The sequence below is a fragment of the Pogoniulus pusillus genome, chromosome 13, assembly GCF_015220805.1.
Source record: "Pogoniulus pusillus isolate bPogPus1 chromosome 13, bPogPus1.pri, whole genome shotgun sequence".
In the NCBI taxonomy this organism is placed as follows: Eukaryota; Metazoa; Chordata; class Aves; order Piciformes; family Lybiidae; genus Pogoniulus; species Pogoniulus pusillus.
In genome coordinates this window covers 19,885,659-19,903,471 of record NC_087276.1, presented here as the reverse complement: position 1 = coordinate 19,903,471, position 17,813 = coordinate 19,885,659, and the positions used below count along the sequence as shown (strand labels likewise).

General features: G+C 45.0%; 1 protein-coding gene across 5 annotated transcripts in view; it reads left to right on the top strand.

Annotated features, from left to right (window-relative positions):
* Positions 1–2,771: 2,771 nt before the first annotated feature.
* The window catches only part of RBBP6 (RB binding protein 6, ubiquitin ligase), a 32,399-nt gene continuing 17,357 nt past the window's right edge, over positions 2,772–17,813 (top strand). For 2 of the 5 annotated variants that reach the window (XM_064153326.1, XM_064153324.1), the window contains exons 1-4: positions 2,772–3,462; positions 10,827–10,926; positions 12,856–12,894; positions 13,538–13,574. In XM_064153326.1, the coding sequence (XP_064009396.1) occupies positions 3,297–3,462; positions 10,827–10,926; positions 12,856–12,894; positions 13,538–13,574 (342 nt within the window). In that variant the 5' untranslated portion in view covers positions 2,772–3,296. Of the gene's footprint in view, positions 3,463–10,826; positions 10,927–12,855; positions 12,895–13,537; positions 13,575–13,670; positions 17,542–17,813 lie in introns of those variants that run through there. The other 3 variants (XM_064153328.1, XM_064153325.1, XM_064153327.1) reach the window with 2 other exon arrangements.

The window sequence follows — 17,813 nt, the reverse complement described above, 5'->3', positions numbered from 1 at the left end:
TTTCTCAAGAACCCCAGTTCTCCCAACTGTTTTTCATCAGGCCTGTTCCAGACCTTTCACCAGTTTTGTTGTTCTTTTCTAAACACTCTCCAGCAACTCAATGTCTTATCCTGCTTCAGTCCAGATGAGCAGTGTAATCTCCAACAGCCTGAGCAGCAGCTCACCACCAGATCAGGCCATTTCAGCTGAAGAGCTGAGGGGGCAACCAAGCAAGTTCTGCTGGACTCTGGAGGGAGATTAGCCTTGGGCAGGGCTGGGCAGGGCTATGGAGAGTGATGGAAAGCCATCAGCCACCTCTGATACATGATCTTCTGGCTTTGTGAGCAGATCCTGAGACCATGCTCTGTCAGACACTGCATCCGTTATAGGACACCAGATCAAAGGAACTGAGACTATGCAGTGTGTTGACCTGGCACAAACTCTGCTTTTGTCCTGGAGTTTGTTGAGGTAGTAAACTGGTCCCAGCATACCTTACCTGGATCAGGCGTCATCTACTGCCCAGCAGGCAACAAAAGGCAGTGGGCAGCAGGAACTCAGCATGGGGTGTGCTGTTTGGTCAGCACAGTGTGGCTGTACCCAACTCTGAACCAGCACAAATCCATGTGGCAGGTGATCCACAACGCACGGATATGGAACTTAGGTGGAAAATGGCTTTAAAAGTGTTCATCTGGGTGTGCTGACAGTCTCTGATTATTGAAAGCTAAGCCAAAGATGCTCTATTTGGAGTCACCATCTCTGGAGGTGCGTAAGAGCTGTCTTGGTGTGATGCTTGGGACTATGGCTTAGTGGTGGACTTGGTAGAGTAGAGTTAATGGTTTGATTTGATGATCTTTGAAGGTCTTTTCCAATCTAAATGGTTCTGTGACTCTATTCCCTGCTTTTTAATGGAGAGAAACCATTTTACATAGCCCCTGTGTAATCTGGAGTCTCCAAACACCTGTAGTCTTCTGGAGATCCCCTGGAGTGGATGAAATCCATAAATGCTACCTGTAGAGCTCAGGTATCAGAGATGCCCTAGACTGGAATTGTAGCTGAGATGTGTCTCTTCCAAGCCTTCACCACTTTCCCTCTAAAACTGTACTTGGGTTGGGATTGATTTGAGACAGTACTGCGGCAGTTGATGTTCAAAAGGTTGGGGTTTGGTGGTTTTTTTCTGTAAGGACTTGCAGCAGAGGATTAAAAACTAAAGATTTCTTAGAGTGAAAGGCTTTGTAAGTTTGAATGAGTGGGTTGGACGTGCCACCAGTCCATCACTTTAAACAGCTGGGGGTTTAATTATGGCATTCACAAAAATGCAAAATCCACAAGGAGGTGACTAATATTAATTGTTACCATTTAATTTCCTGCAGTATATTAGCAGGGAAATGACTGGTAAAGGAAAAAATGAGGATTCATACCATGAAAGCACAGAGTATAAATTACTTGATCTCGTAAAAAGCTTAGATGCCTGGAAAGAAAGTAAACTGTGCATCACAGATTTGGGGCAATAACAAATAACTCTTTTACTAAAAAGCAACCATTTGCATAATAAAACATTAATAGCTATTTGAAGTTGCAGTCATTGCCTGCAGAATGAAAACCCTAAGATGATGATTTTCCCGTCCTCGTGTGGTTTATTGTGCTGTTTACATGCAGTGCTTAATGTCCTTATTCCTGCTCCTCAAGTTCTGTGCCCTATTGTGATTCATTTCTTTCTCCTTTCCAGCCCAGACTCACCATGCTGCCCTTTGAGAAGGGGATCGTATCCAGTCTTGTTTGAAAACTGCTCTTTTTGGGTCATCTGTGGCTCTGCCAGACAGCCTGTGGCACCAGGGTGACGCTCAGCTGCGTGGCAGGAGCCTTACTGCTTTGTCAAGCAATGGTTGCTTGTTTGGAGGGACAGTTTGAGATGCAGACACAAACAATTCATTGGTTTATTTTCTTGCAACGTAGGAAATCAGGAAAATGCTGGTGGTGTTTCCATGGGCGAGGTGGGAGGTTGAAGAACCTGGAAGCTGATGCAGTGTCAGGAGTGATATCCTCTCCATTCCTTGGTCACGGCAAAGTCCATTCACTGCATCTCCCCCAGGCTGCCTTGCTGGGACTGTCTGCTGGCAGGAAAGGACTTTGAGTGGTGACAGCCTGGGGGGTGGCAGTCCGAGGGACACCAGGCAGTGACAGGCCTTCAGTGTGTCAGGACATCGAAGAGTAACCCACTACAGGACCAGGGGTTATAGCACAGACTGGGGCAAGTGATAGGACACTTGAGTAGTGACAAGCTCAGAGAGTGATGGGAGGGACACTGGGCAGTGAGAAGCCTCAGCAGGCGTAGGGCAACCAGTAGTGAACGCCTGGAGGGTGACAGGAGGGACACCAGAGGCTTGAGGAGTGACAGGACTCTGGGCAGTGGAAGGATGAGTGGACAGCAGGGACACTGGAGGTCCAGGTACGTGGCAGGACACTGGGCATGGCCAGTCAGGCAGATAAATGACATGCTGAGAGGCGGTAACACAGACGACAGCAGCCCGGGTGGGTGGCAGGAGGGACACAAGGCACCGAGGAGCCTGGGGGGTGATCACTCATCAGGCAGCAACAGGTCTGGAGGGTGACCGGACACGGGGCAGTGGCAGAGCGGGGAGGTGACCAGAGTCCGCGGCCAGCCAGCCAAGCGCTAGCACCGCGGCTGACAGCCGCCGCTAGGGGGCGCTCATGGCAGGACGAGGAGGGCGTGGCCGCCGCACCCCACGTGACGCGGCCTTTTGTCATAGTGCGCTGGATCACGTGAGGCGCGAGTGGGCGCGGCCGAGCCCTTTGCGCCTGCGCAGTGCGGGGCTGGCGGCGGCCCGTGCGGTTGGCGGCCGGGAAACCCCTCGGCGGAGCGCGGACGCAGGGGCGGCCGCGTCGCCATAGCGAGTGAGCCGGGCCTGAGAGCACTGCGTGCGGGCGAGGGGCAGCGAGCCGAGCCGAGCCGAACCGGGGGCAGCGGGGGACGCCTCCCGTCGTCCGCTTGGGCTGTAAGGAGGAGCCGGACGGCCGCCGCCGCGGCCTAGTTTAGTCGCTGAGGGCCGCGAGCCGGAGCCGTTGCGGGGCGGGGGGGGCCGGGGCCTCGCAGCGCTGCCGCGATGGAGTCCTGAGGCCTCTACCAGTGAGTCTGACCGAGGCCGCGGGATCTGACCATGGCGCAGCGCCGCGGCCTCTGAGCGCCCCTCGAGCTCAGCCCGCGCTGCTTACCCCGGCCCTTCCCCGAGCGCTGCGCTGCGCCGCGTGGGGGCCGCGACGCCGTCCAACCGCCGAGCAGGCACCGCTTGGGCCCGACCATGTCGTGCGTGCATTACAAGTTCTCCTCGAAACTCAACTATGATACGGTCACCTTCGACGGCCTCCATATCTCCCTGTGCGACCTCAAGCGCCAGATCATGGGCCGGGAGAAGCTGAAGGCTGCCGACTGCGATCTGCAGATAACCAACGCGCAGACCAAAGAAGGTGAGTGCGGGCGGCGGGGCCGGCGGTGGCACAGGGCCGCTCCGTTGCGGCCTGCTCTTTGTGGCTCGTCCCCGCGTAGCGTGAGTCAGCCTGGGGCCCATCCCGCTGGCTTGCGGAGCTCCGAGAAGGCAAACGGCGGCGGGGATCGGGCGAGGCGGGAGGCGACGACGCGCGCTGGCCGCGACCGGTACCAGCGAGATGTGCTGCGGGCTCGGCGGAGCCGTTCTTTTGTAGTTGTGGTGCTGACAACTGCTTTCATGTGGGTGTTTGTAGACGTAGAGCTAGGCGTAGAGCAGTGCGTGGTGGACGTACGACACACGGTGCTTAGGAAAGTTTGTGTTTCCTGAAATTCTACCTAAAATGATCAGAAAATGTGGGAGAAAATCTTAAAATTACAAACTTGGCAGATTTCTGCGGAATCTGGCAGAGAAAGCTGAACGTGATCGAAATAAAACAGATGGTCGATTTGAAAACAGTGGTTTTGGTGCTTAATTTGTGGTGAACTTATTTACCTCACTTCACGGAAAAACTGCTTTTGTGCTTGCTGTGGGAATTACTCCCTTGCAACATTTAGCAATATTTTGTCTGAGTTACAATTTATGCAGACCTTTTAAAGCTATCTTGCAGGGGTGTTCTTAGTCTATTATGCTTTGGCTTGTTTTTAAATGTAACTCCATTTCTGTACCAAAGACGTTGCCATTCACATGCTACTGAGCATCTGTTCGTCGTTCATTTTAACCATGGTTGGATTGTGTTTTCCCTGAGATAGTGTGTCAGCCACATCAGGACAGTACTGAAGTTTTTTGGCAGAACATTTATGATGATCTTGTATAAAAAACATTGAGTGAAATCATAAATTCCTTTAAATCTCATCAGTGGTGCTTGATTCTCAGAGGTGATCATGCATTTTAATTACTTTCTATGGTATTTTAGTTTGATAATGTGCCATCTCGAGAAGTTTGAATGTGCTTCGAGCCTTTGGGATGTGACTTTTTATTCATAAAAAAAGAGTTGTGGTGTCCCTTAAACATAAAAATATTGTTTTTCTGGTGCTTCTATGATACCAACAGTCTTTTCTGTAGGATGAATACTAGTGGGGTTTTTTTTGTCTTTGATGTATTTAAACTTAGTACTCTTCAGCTTTTCAAGTGGTTAGACCTAAACTCTCTGTTTATCTGCAGATCCTGGAACTGTTTTCAGGGGAAGAAATTTAATAGCTGGAAGATAGGGTCATTGGGATGCTGTTGGTTTGTGTGACCTATGTAGATGGAGGTACAGTTCAGAATTCTTGAATTCCCTGGTAGTATTGACTAAATTGTCAGAAGCTTTTGAAAAATGATCAAATTTTAAGGGCTTTGCTGCAGGAGAGACTCTTGAGTCTTGTCTTCAGCTGGCTGATATCACTGCTGTAATAGCTGGATCTGGGTAGAAGAGCCTTAAAACCATTGCATTGGGTGGTTAGAAAATTGTGATGAAGCCCGTTTATTATCACCAGGAGAGAAAATGTTTTGAAATGGGCCAAACAAGTGGGTTCTGTTACAGCCAGTGAGGAAATCAAGAAGAAAACATACTTCTAACTCTGTTACCCGTGAAGTGTAATGCAAATCATACCATTTTTACCAAGTATGCTGCAATGTTTTCCTTCATAATCAGAATCCAGGGAAGCAGAGTATATGGTATATGCTTCCCTAAGTTGTGCTAAATGTGAAGTTAAAGAAGGAATATCCTTCATAATCTAAAGAGCATAGCTCTTGTTTAACTGGGACAAGATCTTCCTCTGTAAGCTTAGTTGTGCTTTAACTGTTGTAAAATCAGTATGTATGAAATGAAGAAACACTACTGAAGGTTTCCTTCCTTAATGAAGGATGCTTTTCATGTGAAAACACAAAAAGTGGGACATTTGAAATTCTTAGGTGGGAACATAGGGGCTTATAACTACCTGTGAAGGAATCTTGACTGAATTTCAGAAGTGTCTTAGAAAGAACAACGTGAACCTGGAGTGAAGGTGGCTTGTGCAGATGTTTCTGAGTGTTCTAAACTCTTAAAGCTTGGTAACTGTTTCTGTTCACCATGGAAATCTAGTAGTAGAAGCAATGTTAATATAAACAAAGAAACAAAAGAAACCAACAGCAGCTTAACTACCAATGGACTCTTCCTAGGATGTTTTGAAGGTAAAATGGATGGTTTGGACCTGTTTAACAAAGCGGTGGTACCTTGTGTCCCCTTTTCCATGCCTGCTCTAGAGGCATGTTCTTTAAAGGTAGAATTCCCTTCAAAAAGCCTCTGCTCAGGAATGATACATTTAAACTGGCCTCCTTTTAATTTGATCTGAATTTCTCTACCTGTCTTTTTTAGTGTTTTTTTCTCACAATATCTGGCAGAGCTACAAACTCCGGAGCTGAGGACTCTTGAGTGCTTTTCCCTGCCCTGTAATTTTCTGACTTGAAACACTTGCAGAAAAAGCAGTTCTACTTATCAAGCAAAACACAGAAAACAGCCCAAAAATGTAGCTCTGGACTGCTCTAAGATTGAGTATAAGACAGATCTTGCTGGTGCTGAGTGAGCAGCATGCACTTGACAGTTTGAGTGTTGTCTTGATATGATGCCTTCAAACCAAGCTTGTACCTACCCAGTGAAGTCCTGAGGCCGGGCAGCTGGTGTCTCTGTGCTGGGAGGTCGGGAAGCAGTGCAGATGTAGCCTCTTTGAGCAGACATTTCAGCAGTAGTGGAAGCCTGCTGTTGGCTGAGCCATTTTGTGCTGTAGTGATAGTGTGGGGCTTAACTGTGCACCTCAGTGCAATTCTTGGGCTGAGTTCCACATTTCTTAGGTTGAGGTGAGGGTAAGTGGTACTCATTCAAAATTGTGATGGTCCAATGTGGCTCCAGCACTACCTGTATGGGATTCAGCTCCTCTGCCTCTGTCACAGTGGGTTTGGGACCTCAGCCTAGTTAATGTCCTCTGGTTAGGCCCTTAGGGCAGATTCTGTTTGTTCAAGATCACAGTGTCTCCAACATTGCTTTAGCTTTCCCAGATAGGCTGAACCACCCAGCAGTGGCAGTAAGGCATCAAGACATTGAGTGGCCTGTGTAGGTTCAGATTATTGATTGCAAGCATGATAGATTTATTGACTGGTCCTTTCCAAGCAGTAGAGATGCTCTTTTGTAACACAGCTTTGCTTGATCTCTATGGACAGTCTGCCATACCAAACTAGCTTATTCCAGAAATGAAGAGAGACCAGTTATAGAGGAAATGATTGATTCCTCTTCTGGAGAAGCTGCAGATCCAGAAAGCAGAAAGTCCAATCTGTTAATCAGAATGTTTTGAGGCAGTGCTTTCAGTGCCAGCTACAGAGATGGTTTGTTTGTCACAAAGCGTGCACGTGGTGGTGATTAGAGCAGAGCTAAAAAAGTACAGAATGAGAAAGCATATTTTTAGGCACTAAGGAGAAAATGTGTTTGGGGAGTTACTCTGTGTTTTGGTAGAGACAGTCTGATGTGTTAGGAACCATTCTTATCCCTTACACTGCACAGCCTTCCCTCAGTAACATAAAAGCTTAATAAGGGGGGGCTTTTTTGCCATTTCATACAGACTTTTGTTCCGATGAGTTTCTGAACTTGATGTGGGTGAAAAGACTTCTTCAGCTACTGCTCAGAGTGATGCTTCTGCTGTCAGGCTCAAAATGGTGGATTAAAGCAAGCCATCAAATAAAGTAGGACCTTCTTTTAGGAATTTGTTGCATACACATGGCACAAATGCTTAGCAAATCTTCACAATTACAGGTGAATTTAGAAATGGGATTTTTAAGTTGTCTGATGACTGTGAAAGAATACAAACTGTGCAGCACAACCTGAGCTGTTTGTACTTTTCTGCAGGAAGGTGGTTCTAGACCTTAAATTAACTAATGTAGTTGTTGGTTTAAGCTCCCTAAGTCCATGTGAGGCAACAGTCAAAGTAGCTGTTGTTTAACTTGTCTGCCTCCACTTCTTCCTTGAAATCCTTCTTTCCCTTGACTCTTAAGTGTGTTAGTTTCTTGTAGAAGAGACAGCAAGTTCTAGGCTGCTGAATCTTTTCTGATCTTGGCTTTATACAACTTCAGTCTTCCTTTGCTTTTGCAAGCTTTCTGAATCAGAATCATAGAATGGTTTGGGTTGGAAAGGACCTCCAAAGGGACACCCTCCACTAGATCAGGTTGCTCAGAGCTTTGTTCATCCTGACCTTGAAGATCCCCAGGAAGGGGGCATGGGCTATTTCCCGGGGCAACCTGTTGCAGTGTTCCAGCAAGCTCATGGTACAGAACTTGTTCCTCACACCAAATCTAAATTTGCTTTTCTCTCATTTCAAACCGTTGCCCCTGGTCCTGTCACTACAGGCCTTTGCAAACAGTCCCTCTATAGCCTTCTTGTAGCCTCCTTTAGGTACTGGAAGGCTGCTCTACGGTCTCCTTGGAGCTTTCTCTTCTCCAGGCTGAACAACCCCAGCTTCCTCAGCCTGTTGCCTTGGCATAAATGCTTCCAGCACTCTGGACCTGCTCCATCAGGTCCATGTCCTTCCTTTGTCGAGGGCTGCAGATCTGGACACAGTTGATGGAATCTTTGGCTTTAACCACAGATCAATCTGGACCGCTGCTGTGCTTTGGGCACTGACCATCTCTGACAATAAAACAAGCTTAGTGCTGTAAGGGTCTAAGAATCTATGCTGTTACCTCTGCCTTTGTTGAATGTTGCTGTTAGAGCTCGGCCTGTCTGACAAGCTGCCTTGTTGAGTGTGCTGTCATGACTCCCTTTGCAGATGTGGAGTCATGTGGTGCACATGTGAAGCACACTGACAGTGCTTCATAGGTCCTGGCACTTGACAAGTCTCTGCTGGGGGATGTTGCTACCCTCAGGTAGCTGTTTTCTGCTGGGAGGTGCCAGTTTAGTCCTAGATCTGTTAGGCTAAGCTGGCATCCGTTAAAAGTCAAATTGTGCCAAGAAACATTTCTAGGGATATCAGGCCTAGCACTCCAGCTTTAGTACCTCACTGTTGTTCACTTCAGCTTTAACAAAATAGGGCAACCATGCTGGCAAAGGGTCTGCAGAGCAGGTCTGGTGAGGAGCAGCTGAGGGAACTAGGGATGGTCATCCTGGAGAAAAGGAGGCTGAGGGGGAACTACCCGGTGCTCTACAGCTCCCTGAAAGGAGATTGCAGTTAGGTGGAGTTTGGTCTCTTCTCCCTAATATCGGGTGATAGAATGAGAAGAAATAGCCTGAAGTTCTGTCAGGGGATGTTTAGGTTGGAGATGAAATATTTCTTTGCTGCAAAAGTAGTACAGGGGTTGGAACAGGCTGCCCAGGGAGGTGGTGGAGTCTCCATTCCTGGAGGTTCAAATGTGTGGCCTTGGCACTTGGGGACATGGTTTAGTCGCCATGGTGGTGCTGGGTTGATGGTTGGGCTCAATTATCTCAGAGGGCTTCTGCAACCCAAACAATTCTATGATTCTGTGAAAATTTTCTTACCAAAATTAATTCAGTTAATTGAATTGAAGGAAAGATAAATGTGTCAAGACAAGTGTGTGTCAGGTCTCTCAGAGCTAGCTGAACAGTGTGCTCAGCTGTGTCTGAGTGCTCTTCCACAAGTTCTCTGACCCAATGACCATGAGACTGTCACGGTTCAGATACCAAATAAAACCACATGCTGTGTTAAGTGTCATGTACAAATGAAGCCTTTACCAAGCTATTGTCCCTCTTCAGTTGATCTACTTTAGTGTGGAAAGATCAAGAGTTAGTTTAAGCTAAATGATTTCTCAGTTTTCTGCAAAAGCATCCTGTCCATTGGAAAGAGAAGGGAATTTTCATTGTGTTACTGAAATGATGTCTTCTGGTAGGCTTTGGTCTGAGGGAGGTTGCTTGCTCTAGGAATAATATACTGAAAAAGAGAGACAAATAGGGAAATACTCATATTGTGTGTGTGATGACTGGACAAAACCACCCTGACAGATCTGCTTTGGTTTTCAGAGCATCCTTCTGATCTGCTCTGCAGATGTCAGGGCTTTCCATTCTAAATCTGTAGGCAGATTACAGGGAATGGCCATGGAAGTGCCTTAAAATACATAGTCACATCCAGCTTGTGGCAGCACTGTATAAAAGCATTCTCGTGGAGGGATTTTTAAGCTCATTCAGTCCAAATGTCTCAGGTAATTGTGTTTTTTGTTTGGGCCTTATGTAAAAGGCCAGATTTTCCTTCTCTTCAGAAAGCAGCAATGATGTAAGTCAAGGCAGTGTGGGTCGCTTCAGGCACACACTGCTTTTGAAAAGCTTTTCAGAGCTGTCTCCATAAGTAATTTTGTATGAGTCTTTGCTTTGCAGCAAGTGCATCCAAAGGATTCACGTCCCTTTGGTTAACTCAGATTAGATAATTAGCTTAAGGGGGGAGATACGACTACAGCTTGAGCCATTTCTGCCCTGCTCGTGAAAGCAAGCTCAGGGGAAAAAAAAAGGCTAAATTGTAGCCTTGCCAGTTTCATTTCTGTTTCACTGTAAAGCACTAAGCAGTGTATGGGTGGTGAGGTATGGAGCTTCTCTGTGTCTTGTCAGCCTTGGGCACGGGCAGCAGAAGGGCATTGGTTTTAGGTGGCAGTAGTGAAAGCACTGACACAGATTTTTCAGGCAGTCGTTAAGTGCTTGTTCTGTTGCATGGCAGCATAGCCAAAAGCTGACTTAGGCAGGTGAGATTTTGCTGTGGTTTGATTTTCTCCAAAGGTCCCTTGGTTTTGTAGCCTAACAGCAGCAAAAGTAACTTCAACTAGGTCATGAAAGAAACTCCTGCATTAGCAGAGTCTCCTTTAGTGACCTTTGAGACCATTTTCATTTACAGCCTGATATTGTGCCATGGGAAGGTTTACATCAGATACTAGGAAAATTTTCTTTGCTGCAAGAGGGGCCAGGGGTTGGAACAGGCTGCCCAGGGAGGCAGTGGAGTCACTGCCCCTTGAGGTGTCCAAGAAACAAGTGTCATGGCACTTTGAGGCATAGCTTAGTGGCTGTGGTGGTGTTGGGTTGACAGTTGGACTCAGAGGGTTTTTCCAACGCGAACAATTCTGTGATTCTGTGAGTTTGCTGTTGGCATTGAAATTAGTTTTTAATGTATTTTAAAAATATTAAATATATGATAAAAAATAAAAATACTTTGCTGCCTGTGTCTGATTAGCAAACCTGAATTTGCCTTGAGATGTGCTGTAAGTGTGTTTGGACAATAGAGGCACATTGTTACCTGTGAATTTTGCTTTTCTCTCTGTCAGAGGGGCTCTGAAGTGCTGTGTAACTGCACATGAATGCCCAGTTTTCCCAGCTGCCTAATGTTTCTCCTGTGCTTGTGGTGTTTGCAGAGTACACGGATGATAATGCTTTGATTCCCAAGAACTCATCTGTGATTGTGAGGAGAATCCCCATTGGAGGAGTCAAAGCTACCAGCAAAACATACGTTATGTGAGTACCCCCAGAGCATTCCAGGCTTTGCCAGGGCTGGCAGTGTCTGCACTTTTTATGGATGTTGGTGTACAGAGGCATTCAGATTGTGTCTGTCTTGTTAAAACTGCTGCAAGTTTTTGTTGGCATGGGGTAAATTTTCATCTGCCTACCCCGAAGTAGACTGACATAATGTCTCATCTCAGCAAGCATTGTAAGACAGGGCTGGATGAGGCTTTGAGCAGCCTGGTGTGGTGGAAGGTGTCCCTGCCTATGGCAGAGGGTTAGAAATAGAGGATCTTTAAGGTTCCTTTCATTTCAAACCATTCTGTTCAGGCCTGCTGGGACAAGAGGTTCAAAACTCACCTATTAGATGACTCTGACTTTAGTTTGGGGGTTGATACTTGTAGAGACCCGAGTTATAGATCGTTTCCTCTACGTGGGGAAATTCCTTGTTGGATGTGGTTGCTCTTGTAGCACAGACCAGCACACTGTAGTCTAAACTTGCATTTTCTGTCCACCTGAGAGGAGTCTGTGTCTTGCTGTTTGACTGTGCCTTGCATTAAAGGGTGAACAGCATGTGGCAGGTGTTGGTTACATCCCAAACCCAGAGGTTTTCCTTAACTACAGAGGCAAGACCAAGGGTTTCCAGCTGGTGAACCACACAGGCAAGGTCTATTCCTGAGGGATTCCTCTTACCTTACTAAAGGCAAAGTGTGTTTCAGGCAGCATATTGTCTTTTGTGTGAGTACTCTGGAGGAATAGCTAATCCTTTCCAAACTCAAAGCACAGGAAGTGCTTGAGCACATTACCTTTCTAAGTCTAGTTTTGCCTGAAGCTGGTACCTCTGCTCCAGGTTGTAATTCTGGCTTCTTAAGATTTCTGGAAGACAGAGAATCAGATATATTATTCAAAGAGCAGATATGAAATCCTGACCACAGGGTTATTGATGGCCTGTTCATCCAGCCCAGTTCTGTCAGCTACATTCACATTGGTTAATGGCCATGTTCTCCAGCTTTCTTGGAGATGCCTCTCCCTCACAAGTGGACATTATTAGCATGTGGTTTAGCCATGTCTTTCTCATGTTGGTTGCAAATAAAGTATTCTGATGGGTTAAGTGTGTGGAACAAGCAGTGCAGCAGCATCCTGGTACCCATGAGGCATTTGCAAGCACAAAACCCTAAACTGATGTGGCTCTGTGTGTAAACTTTGGATGTACTGCTGCAGCAATTGTTGCAGTGCTTACCTAGTCATTGGGGGTTAGTTGTAGTACCTTGGCTTAGTGCTGTCTTGTCAGTGTACCCTCCGATGCTGGCTGGCTGGCACCTTTCCCCAGTATGGTAAAGCAGCTCTAAAATGAGGGGACAGATGCTGATAGCACAGGAGATCAAATAAACCTCTCCACCTGGGGACAAGGAAAGCCTGGCACTGCTGTTCTAGTGCTGAACATCAGCCCAGCTGATGAGCTTTCCTTTAGCTAAAAACACTGCAGAAACCACTGGTAGAGTGGGCGGTGGTTGGGGGAGTTGAATGTGTGCTTGTCATTCACCTTACAGCATTTTCCTCCGTGGTAAATGGATGAGGAAAGCATTGTTTGGTAACCTGAAGGATTTCCTTGTACTTCCTCATCCTCAGGAGGTCCACGTGAGCCTGGTGGTGTGCTAGCAGTGGCAGGAAGCACGAGCCTCAACTATTGGTGCCTAAAGTCCACAGCAGCCTTTCAGTTGCTCTTTGTTCATGGGACACTTTGGATGATGTGTGGATTGTTTGTTACCTATACTAGTGGTTGCATGTGCCAGGTGTGCTGAGTAGCATGCAGATATACCTCACTGAGTATGTGGAATCTCAGCAAGGTTTCAAATGTAATAAATATTTCCTAAAATACTGTTAGCATTTTCAAGATTATCTTAAAGCAAATTCTGGCAATTAAGACCTTTTTTTTTGTCACAGGACTCCTAAATCGCACAAAACCCTAGAAACTTCCTTCAGGTGACATTTCTACTACTATTTTTAGTCAATATAGCATTTGTAACACGTTTGGTGTATTCTGACACTTGATGGTTAAACGGAGTAGATATCTGGACACAGCGCTTGGGCTTCCACAGAGAACTTCTGTTCTGAGACAATGCTGCTGACCTTTTGATGTTACTCCTTTGTCAGATGACTTGAGTTTTGTTTCGCTTAATTAAACTTGCACTTAAGAGTGTCTTAAACTGTCACTTTTGTTAGAAACTTTCTTAGCGTTTGTAGTAGTTAGGGACACCCAGGTTAGCTAAAGCTGCCTTTGCATTTGCTGGTGGAGTATTTAAGAACACAAACCTGCAGTGCAGGCTTCGTCTCTTTGGTACTTATGTAGCAGACACAAATAGCTGAGGGTTGCTTCTTACACTGTTGTGTTCTCTTTTCTAAGTCCTAATCTGTGACAAAGCAGAAATGGGATTCTGGGGGGTCGTTTGAGTTGCACTAAATGTACCAAGAGAACAACTTTATGTATGCGAATGAATCTCCACACTCACTAGAGGATGGGAAGGTGATGTTGTGAGTCCAGGCATTATGGTCTGCTTTCACTGCTCTGTGCTGTGCATCCCAGTGTTTGCCTTCCTGTTCTAACCACCTTTATTTCTTCTTCTAGAAGCCGAACTGAGCCAGTGAGTGGAACATCAAAAGCAGTATGTAAAAACACAATCTCACACTTTTTTCTACACACTGCACTTAATTCTAAACAACATAGCCTTTTATTAATAATTTCCCAAGCATTAACTTAATCTATTTTCCAGTCAAACCTAGTGTATGTTGTAAATACTATGTATTTGATCCAGCATAGTGAAAAACTGAGTAATTTGCACATTTCTGATGTGAATATTGGTATTTGTGCCTAGAAACACGTTGTATTTCATATTGAATCTGCTAGAACATCTCCTGTATGACTCGGGGTTGTACAGATAATGTATGGTCTGGTTTAGACCCTGTAGGCTGAAGGTTTGCACCACTGGACATGGTGCCATGTTCTACATCTGTCTGTCTCTAGCTAGTAATATGTATGTTTGTATAGGTTGTTGTGTGCTTTTTGTTTCTTGCAATAAAATTGTTTGGAGTGTATTTTTTGCCATTCTCACATTGTATCACTTAGCTTTTGGTTTTAAAGAACTTTTTTTTTTTCCTAATGGTTTTTGAAAATGTTATCAAAAACCACTGAGAAACCATTGTTAAACTTGGGACTGTTTCTTACTTTTGCCTTGGGAATCAAACAAATACCAAACCCAGCGTATCCCACACGTTTTGAGGACAGTTCTGTGCAGCTAAAACTATTCCTTTCCATGTCCTTAACTCTTTGAGTATTTGTTCCTAAAGCTGTGTAACTGAAGTGCTATTGTTTGGGCCCCTCCAAGTACATGAATGTCTTGCACAGATTGCCATGGGTTTGAGTATCGTTCCTACACAAAGTGGTATTCTAAAGTTCTGCCTTTGATCTTTTCCACTTCATCTGGTGAAGTTTAGTCTCATAGTTTTGTCTGCAAATGAAAATATGGATTGCAAATTTTGGCATAAGGTTAGAGCCTGGTGCCTTCATGGGTGAAAGCCCCCTGCCATTTTTCTCCTGCTTGCAGTATATTTTTTGATTTGGGTGACCTCGGTGTTGGATCCTGCTTTAACTTCCCAAATTCAGCCTTTCTTTAGTATACCACCACTTTGAATTGACACTTGGGAAAGGGGCAGCATTTTTCTGTAGGCTTGAAAACGCTGTTGTTGTGCTGCTAAAATCTAAATAACACGGAAATACTTGACTGGTGATGGTCTAGATCTTGATTTGCCACTGGGATCGAACACTGTGTGTAATTATGCCTTTCAAAATAGTCCTTAGAGTATAAAAATAACTGTGTGCTTTTTTATTTTTCATCTTTATTTTAAGTATAACTGCTTTTTCTTCACTAGAATGGTGTGAGGCATTACACTAACCCTGGATCATTGGATCTGATCACTCAATAAGCTGTTAGGAGAACTTGATCTAGAAATTCTGAACTCTGTGTCTGTGTTCTGTGAAGAATGCAGCCTGATTCCCATGGAATGCTTTACAGTTTCAAATTCAACACTGTGTGTGTGTAGGTCTAAAACCACCAAGTCTAAATCTGCATCCTTATTCTATTGCTGAACAATTTGAATTCTTTTTTTGGACATGAATGTCTCTGATTGAGAGTTTGAGTTAGTTTAACTGGCCCAGTGACCCTAGCAGTTAATGTAATGCATTGATGTGAACCACGTTGATAGTATTTGATCTAACTCAGATGGGTTTTAATTTCTTGAAAACAGTTCTTTTTTCTTTTTTTGTTTACTAGCATGTGTATAAACACCAATCACATGTTCATAAATAAAGTTAACATTCTTTTAGCCTCCTGTGTTCCCTGGCATGTCTGTATTATGTTTCTGAGTAGCATCTTATCACAAGCTAACATAGATGTTTGAAGGAAGAATCTTGGAGTGGGAGGGAAGACTTAGGGTTAGTTACAGCTAACTAAAGGATAGGAAAGGCAAAACGAACTCCTTTTCTCCTATGCCCTGGATGGACGTGATTTGGGTTGTGGGTAGCCATAGAGAGGAGTCTTTGCATCAGTCTTTCCAAGTCCTGTCTCTCACTGTAGCAGCACAGCAGCCTCAGGCTCTTCTAGTGTGGGAGAATCTTTATTCTTAAAGCTACCTCAGGTCTTGGCATAAAGTGTGGGGGCTCTGTGTGCTTGTTTTTTATTTATTTTTTTCTTTTTTTAATACACATTTCTGTCTGGATTTCGAAGCAGAGCCTGAATATTAGTGTGGTAGGAATAAATCCCTGGAGAGTTTGCCAATTCTTGTTCAACAGTAAAGCAGCAAAATTAAAATTAGTGATTTTTTTTTTTTAAACCAAGGATGCACAGAGCTTATCCTCTGCCTCTATTCATTTTCTTGCTCTTCTGTTAGCTGACAGCCTACACTTGCAGATCTGTGCTGCTGTCCCACTATAACTACAGCCAAAGCAAGGAGGTGGATCCTTTTTTGGTTTAGTGTTACTATATGAGTAACTCCAAGGATCACTGTTTGGTATTTGTCCTTGGAGACTGCAGAAGTACAGGGAGTCATGCCTATTGTTTCAGTGCCTTCAGGCCTAACCTTGGAGTGATCCTTCTTGGCTGAATTTGTAGCTTAGCCAAGTTGATGGGTTCTAAGAAATGACTGTAACTCAGGTGTAGCACTTCAGCAGTGAGATCAGCCTTTTCTGTCCCATTTCTCACTTAATTTCTGTTAGTTCTTGCTTAGTCTTTTGCAGAAATTAGATTTGTTGATGCTGAGGCTTGGGGTTTTCTGGGTTATTTTCAGTTCTTCTGCAGTGTTAGGGCTGTACACAAGTTTGTTGGAGATGTTGTTTGTGCTTGACTGATTGGAAGGACTGGCTGGAAATACTTTAGCAGAAATTTAAAGGCAAAAAGAAAGACCAGAGCATGCAGGATGACTAGAAGATGGCCACTGGGCAAACACACTAACTAGTACATTAATTCTTTGATTAAGTGTGCAGTGGAAAGGAGTGCTAGCATCTCCTTTAAGAAATGAGACTGTTGCCTTCAAGCCATCCCTAAAAAATACAGAAGCTCATTAATAGTTGATTAACTGTTATGTTTGAGTTACAGTCAGTACTGGACTGTTTAACTCCAGTGGAGAGCTTCCCTAACTTCTCCTTTGCTTCTGCCAAACCACAGAATGGTTGTGGCTGTGCCTGCCCTGAGAGAAAGCATAGGTCTGTTTCTTCACCTGTGAAAAGAGTGGCATATGGAGCTGCAGAACACCTGCTCAGCATTTTTTTTTGCAGAATGATGTACAAAATGTTCTGGCAAGATGGAAAGCTAAGTCTTCTGGTGAGGCTTGCAGTGGGAAGCAGGTCTGCCCTTCCAGAGCTGGGCATTCCTCTCCCAAGCCATACTCCCAAGTACTGCTTAGTTAGAACAATGATGTTGTGTGTGCTTCTTTGTAGATTATTAGCGTTTTTCCCTCCTGGAGTCTGGTAAAACAGCTCCCATGAATTCTTCCACTCTATCAGGTAGTAAAGGACAAGAGCTTTTTGCCAAGGAAGGGTTTTAGTCTCTCTCCCGAGCTGATCAGTGACCTCTTGAGGAGAGCTCTTCAGTTTATCTTGTGAAACTTTAGTCTACATTTTTGAGCAACTGAAGACATAAGCAGTGATTCAGATGTCTTTCTGGTGATTTTTTTTTTCTTGCTATTGGCAGCTATGCTGCTGCTTGAAGCATAATTCAAGGCAGTATATTGGGAAAGGAACTAGAGAAGAGTTACCCTGCACTCCAGTATATTTTCGTTGAACACTGCACTGCTAACTACTGCCTGGGGACTCCGTTCCTGCAGCTGGGAGGGAGGAGTGGGGTTGCAGTGGAGAAAACATATGACAGGATTGTGCTCTGAATTTGTGTTTTCCTCATCAACAGGATACTTTACACCCCCTTGCATTTGTTCCTTTAATACTGGGCTGCTGTTAAAAAATAGCAAGTTGAATAGTAAACTGTCCCACTTCCCAAAGCAATCTGGACAGTGTGGGCTGTGCTCTTAAGAAAAGAGAAGCAATCACTTTCCTAGACTGCTCCAAACACCTCCATCTCAATGGTTTGATCTGGTTTGTTTTTTTTCTAGATGAAGTGGTGGGGTTACTTTTATGGCTGATGTTTTAGATTGGTACTGTTGTTTGGGGGTTGTGGGTATGGGGAGTTTGACATCCTTAACCTTACTGTGGGGAGAGGCACAGCTCCTGTTTCAGGGCTGAGGTGCCTGTGCTTTATTCTGCCAGGCAGCTGCTGCCTTCCTAAAAGCAAAGCTATGTGCCTTTTTTACATAGTAAACCATGAATTGATTCAGTTACAACCATGCTGAAGTGTCCT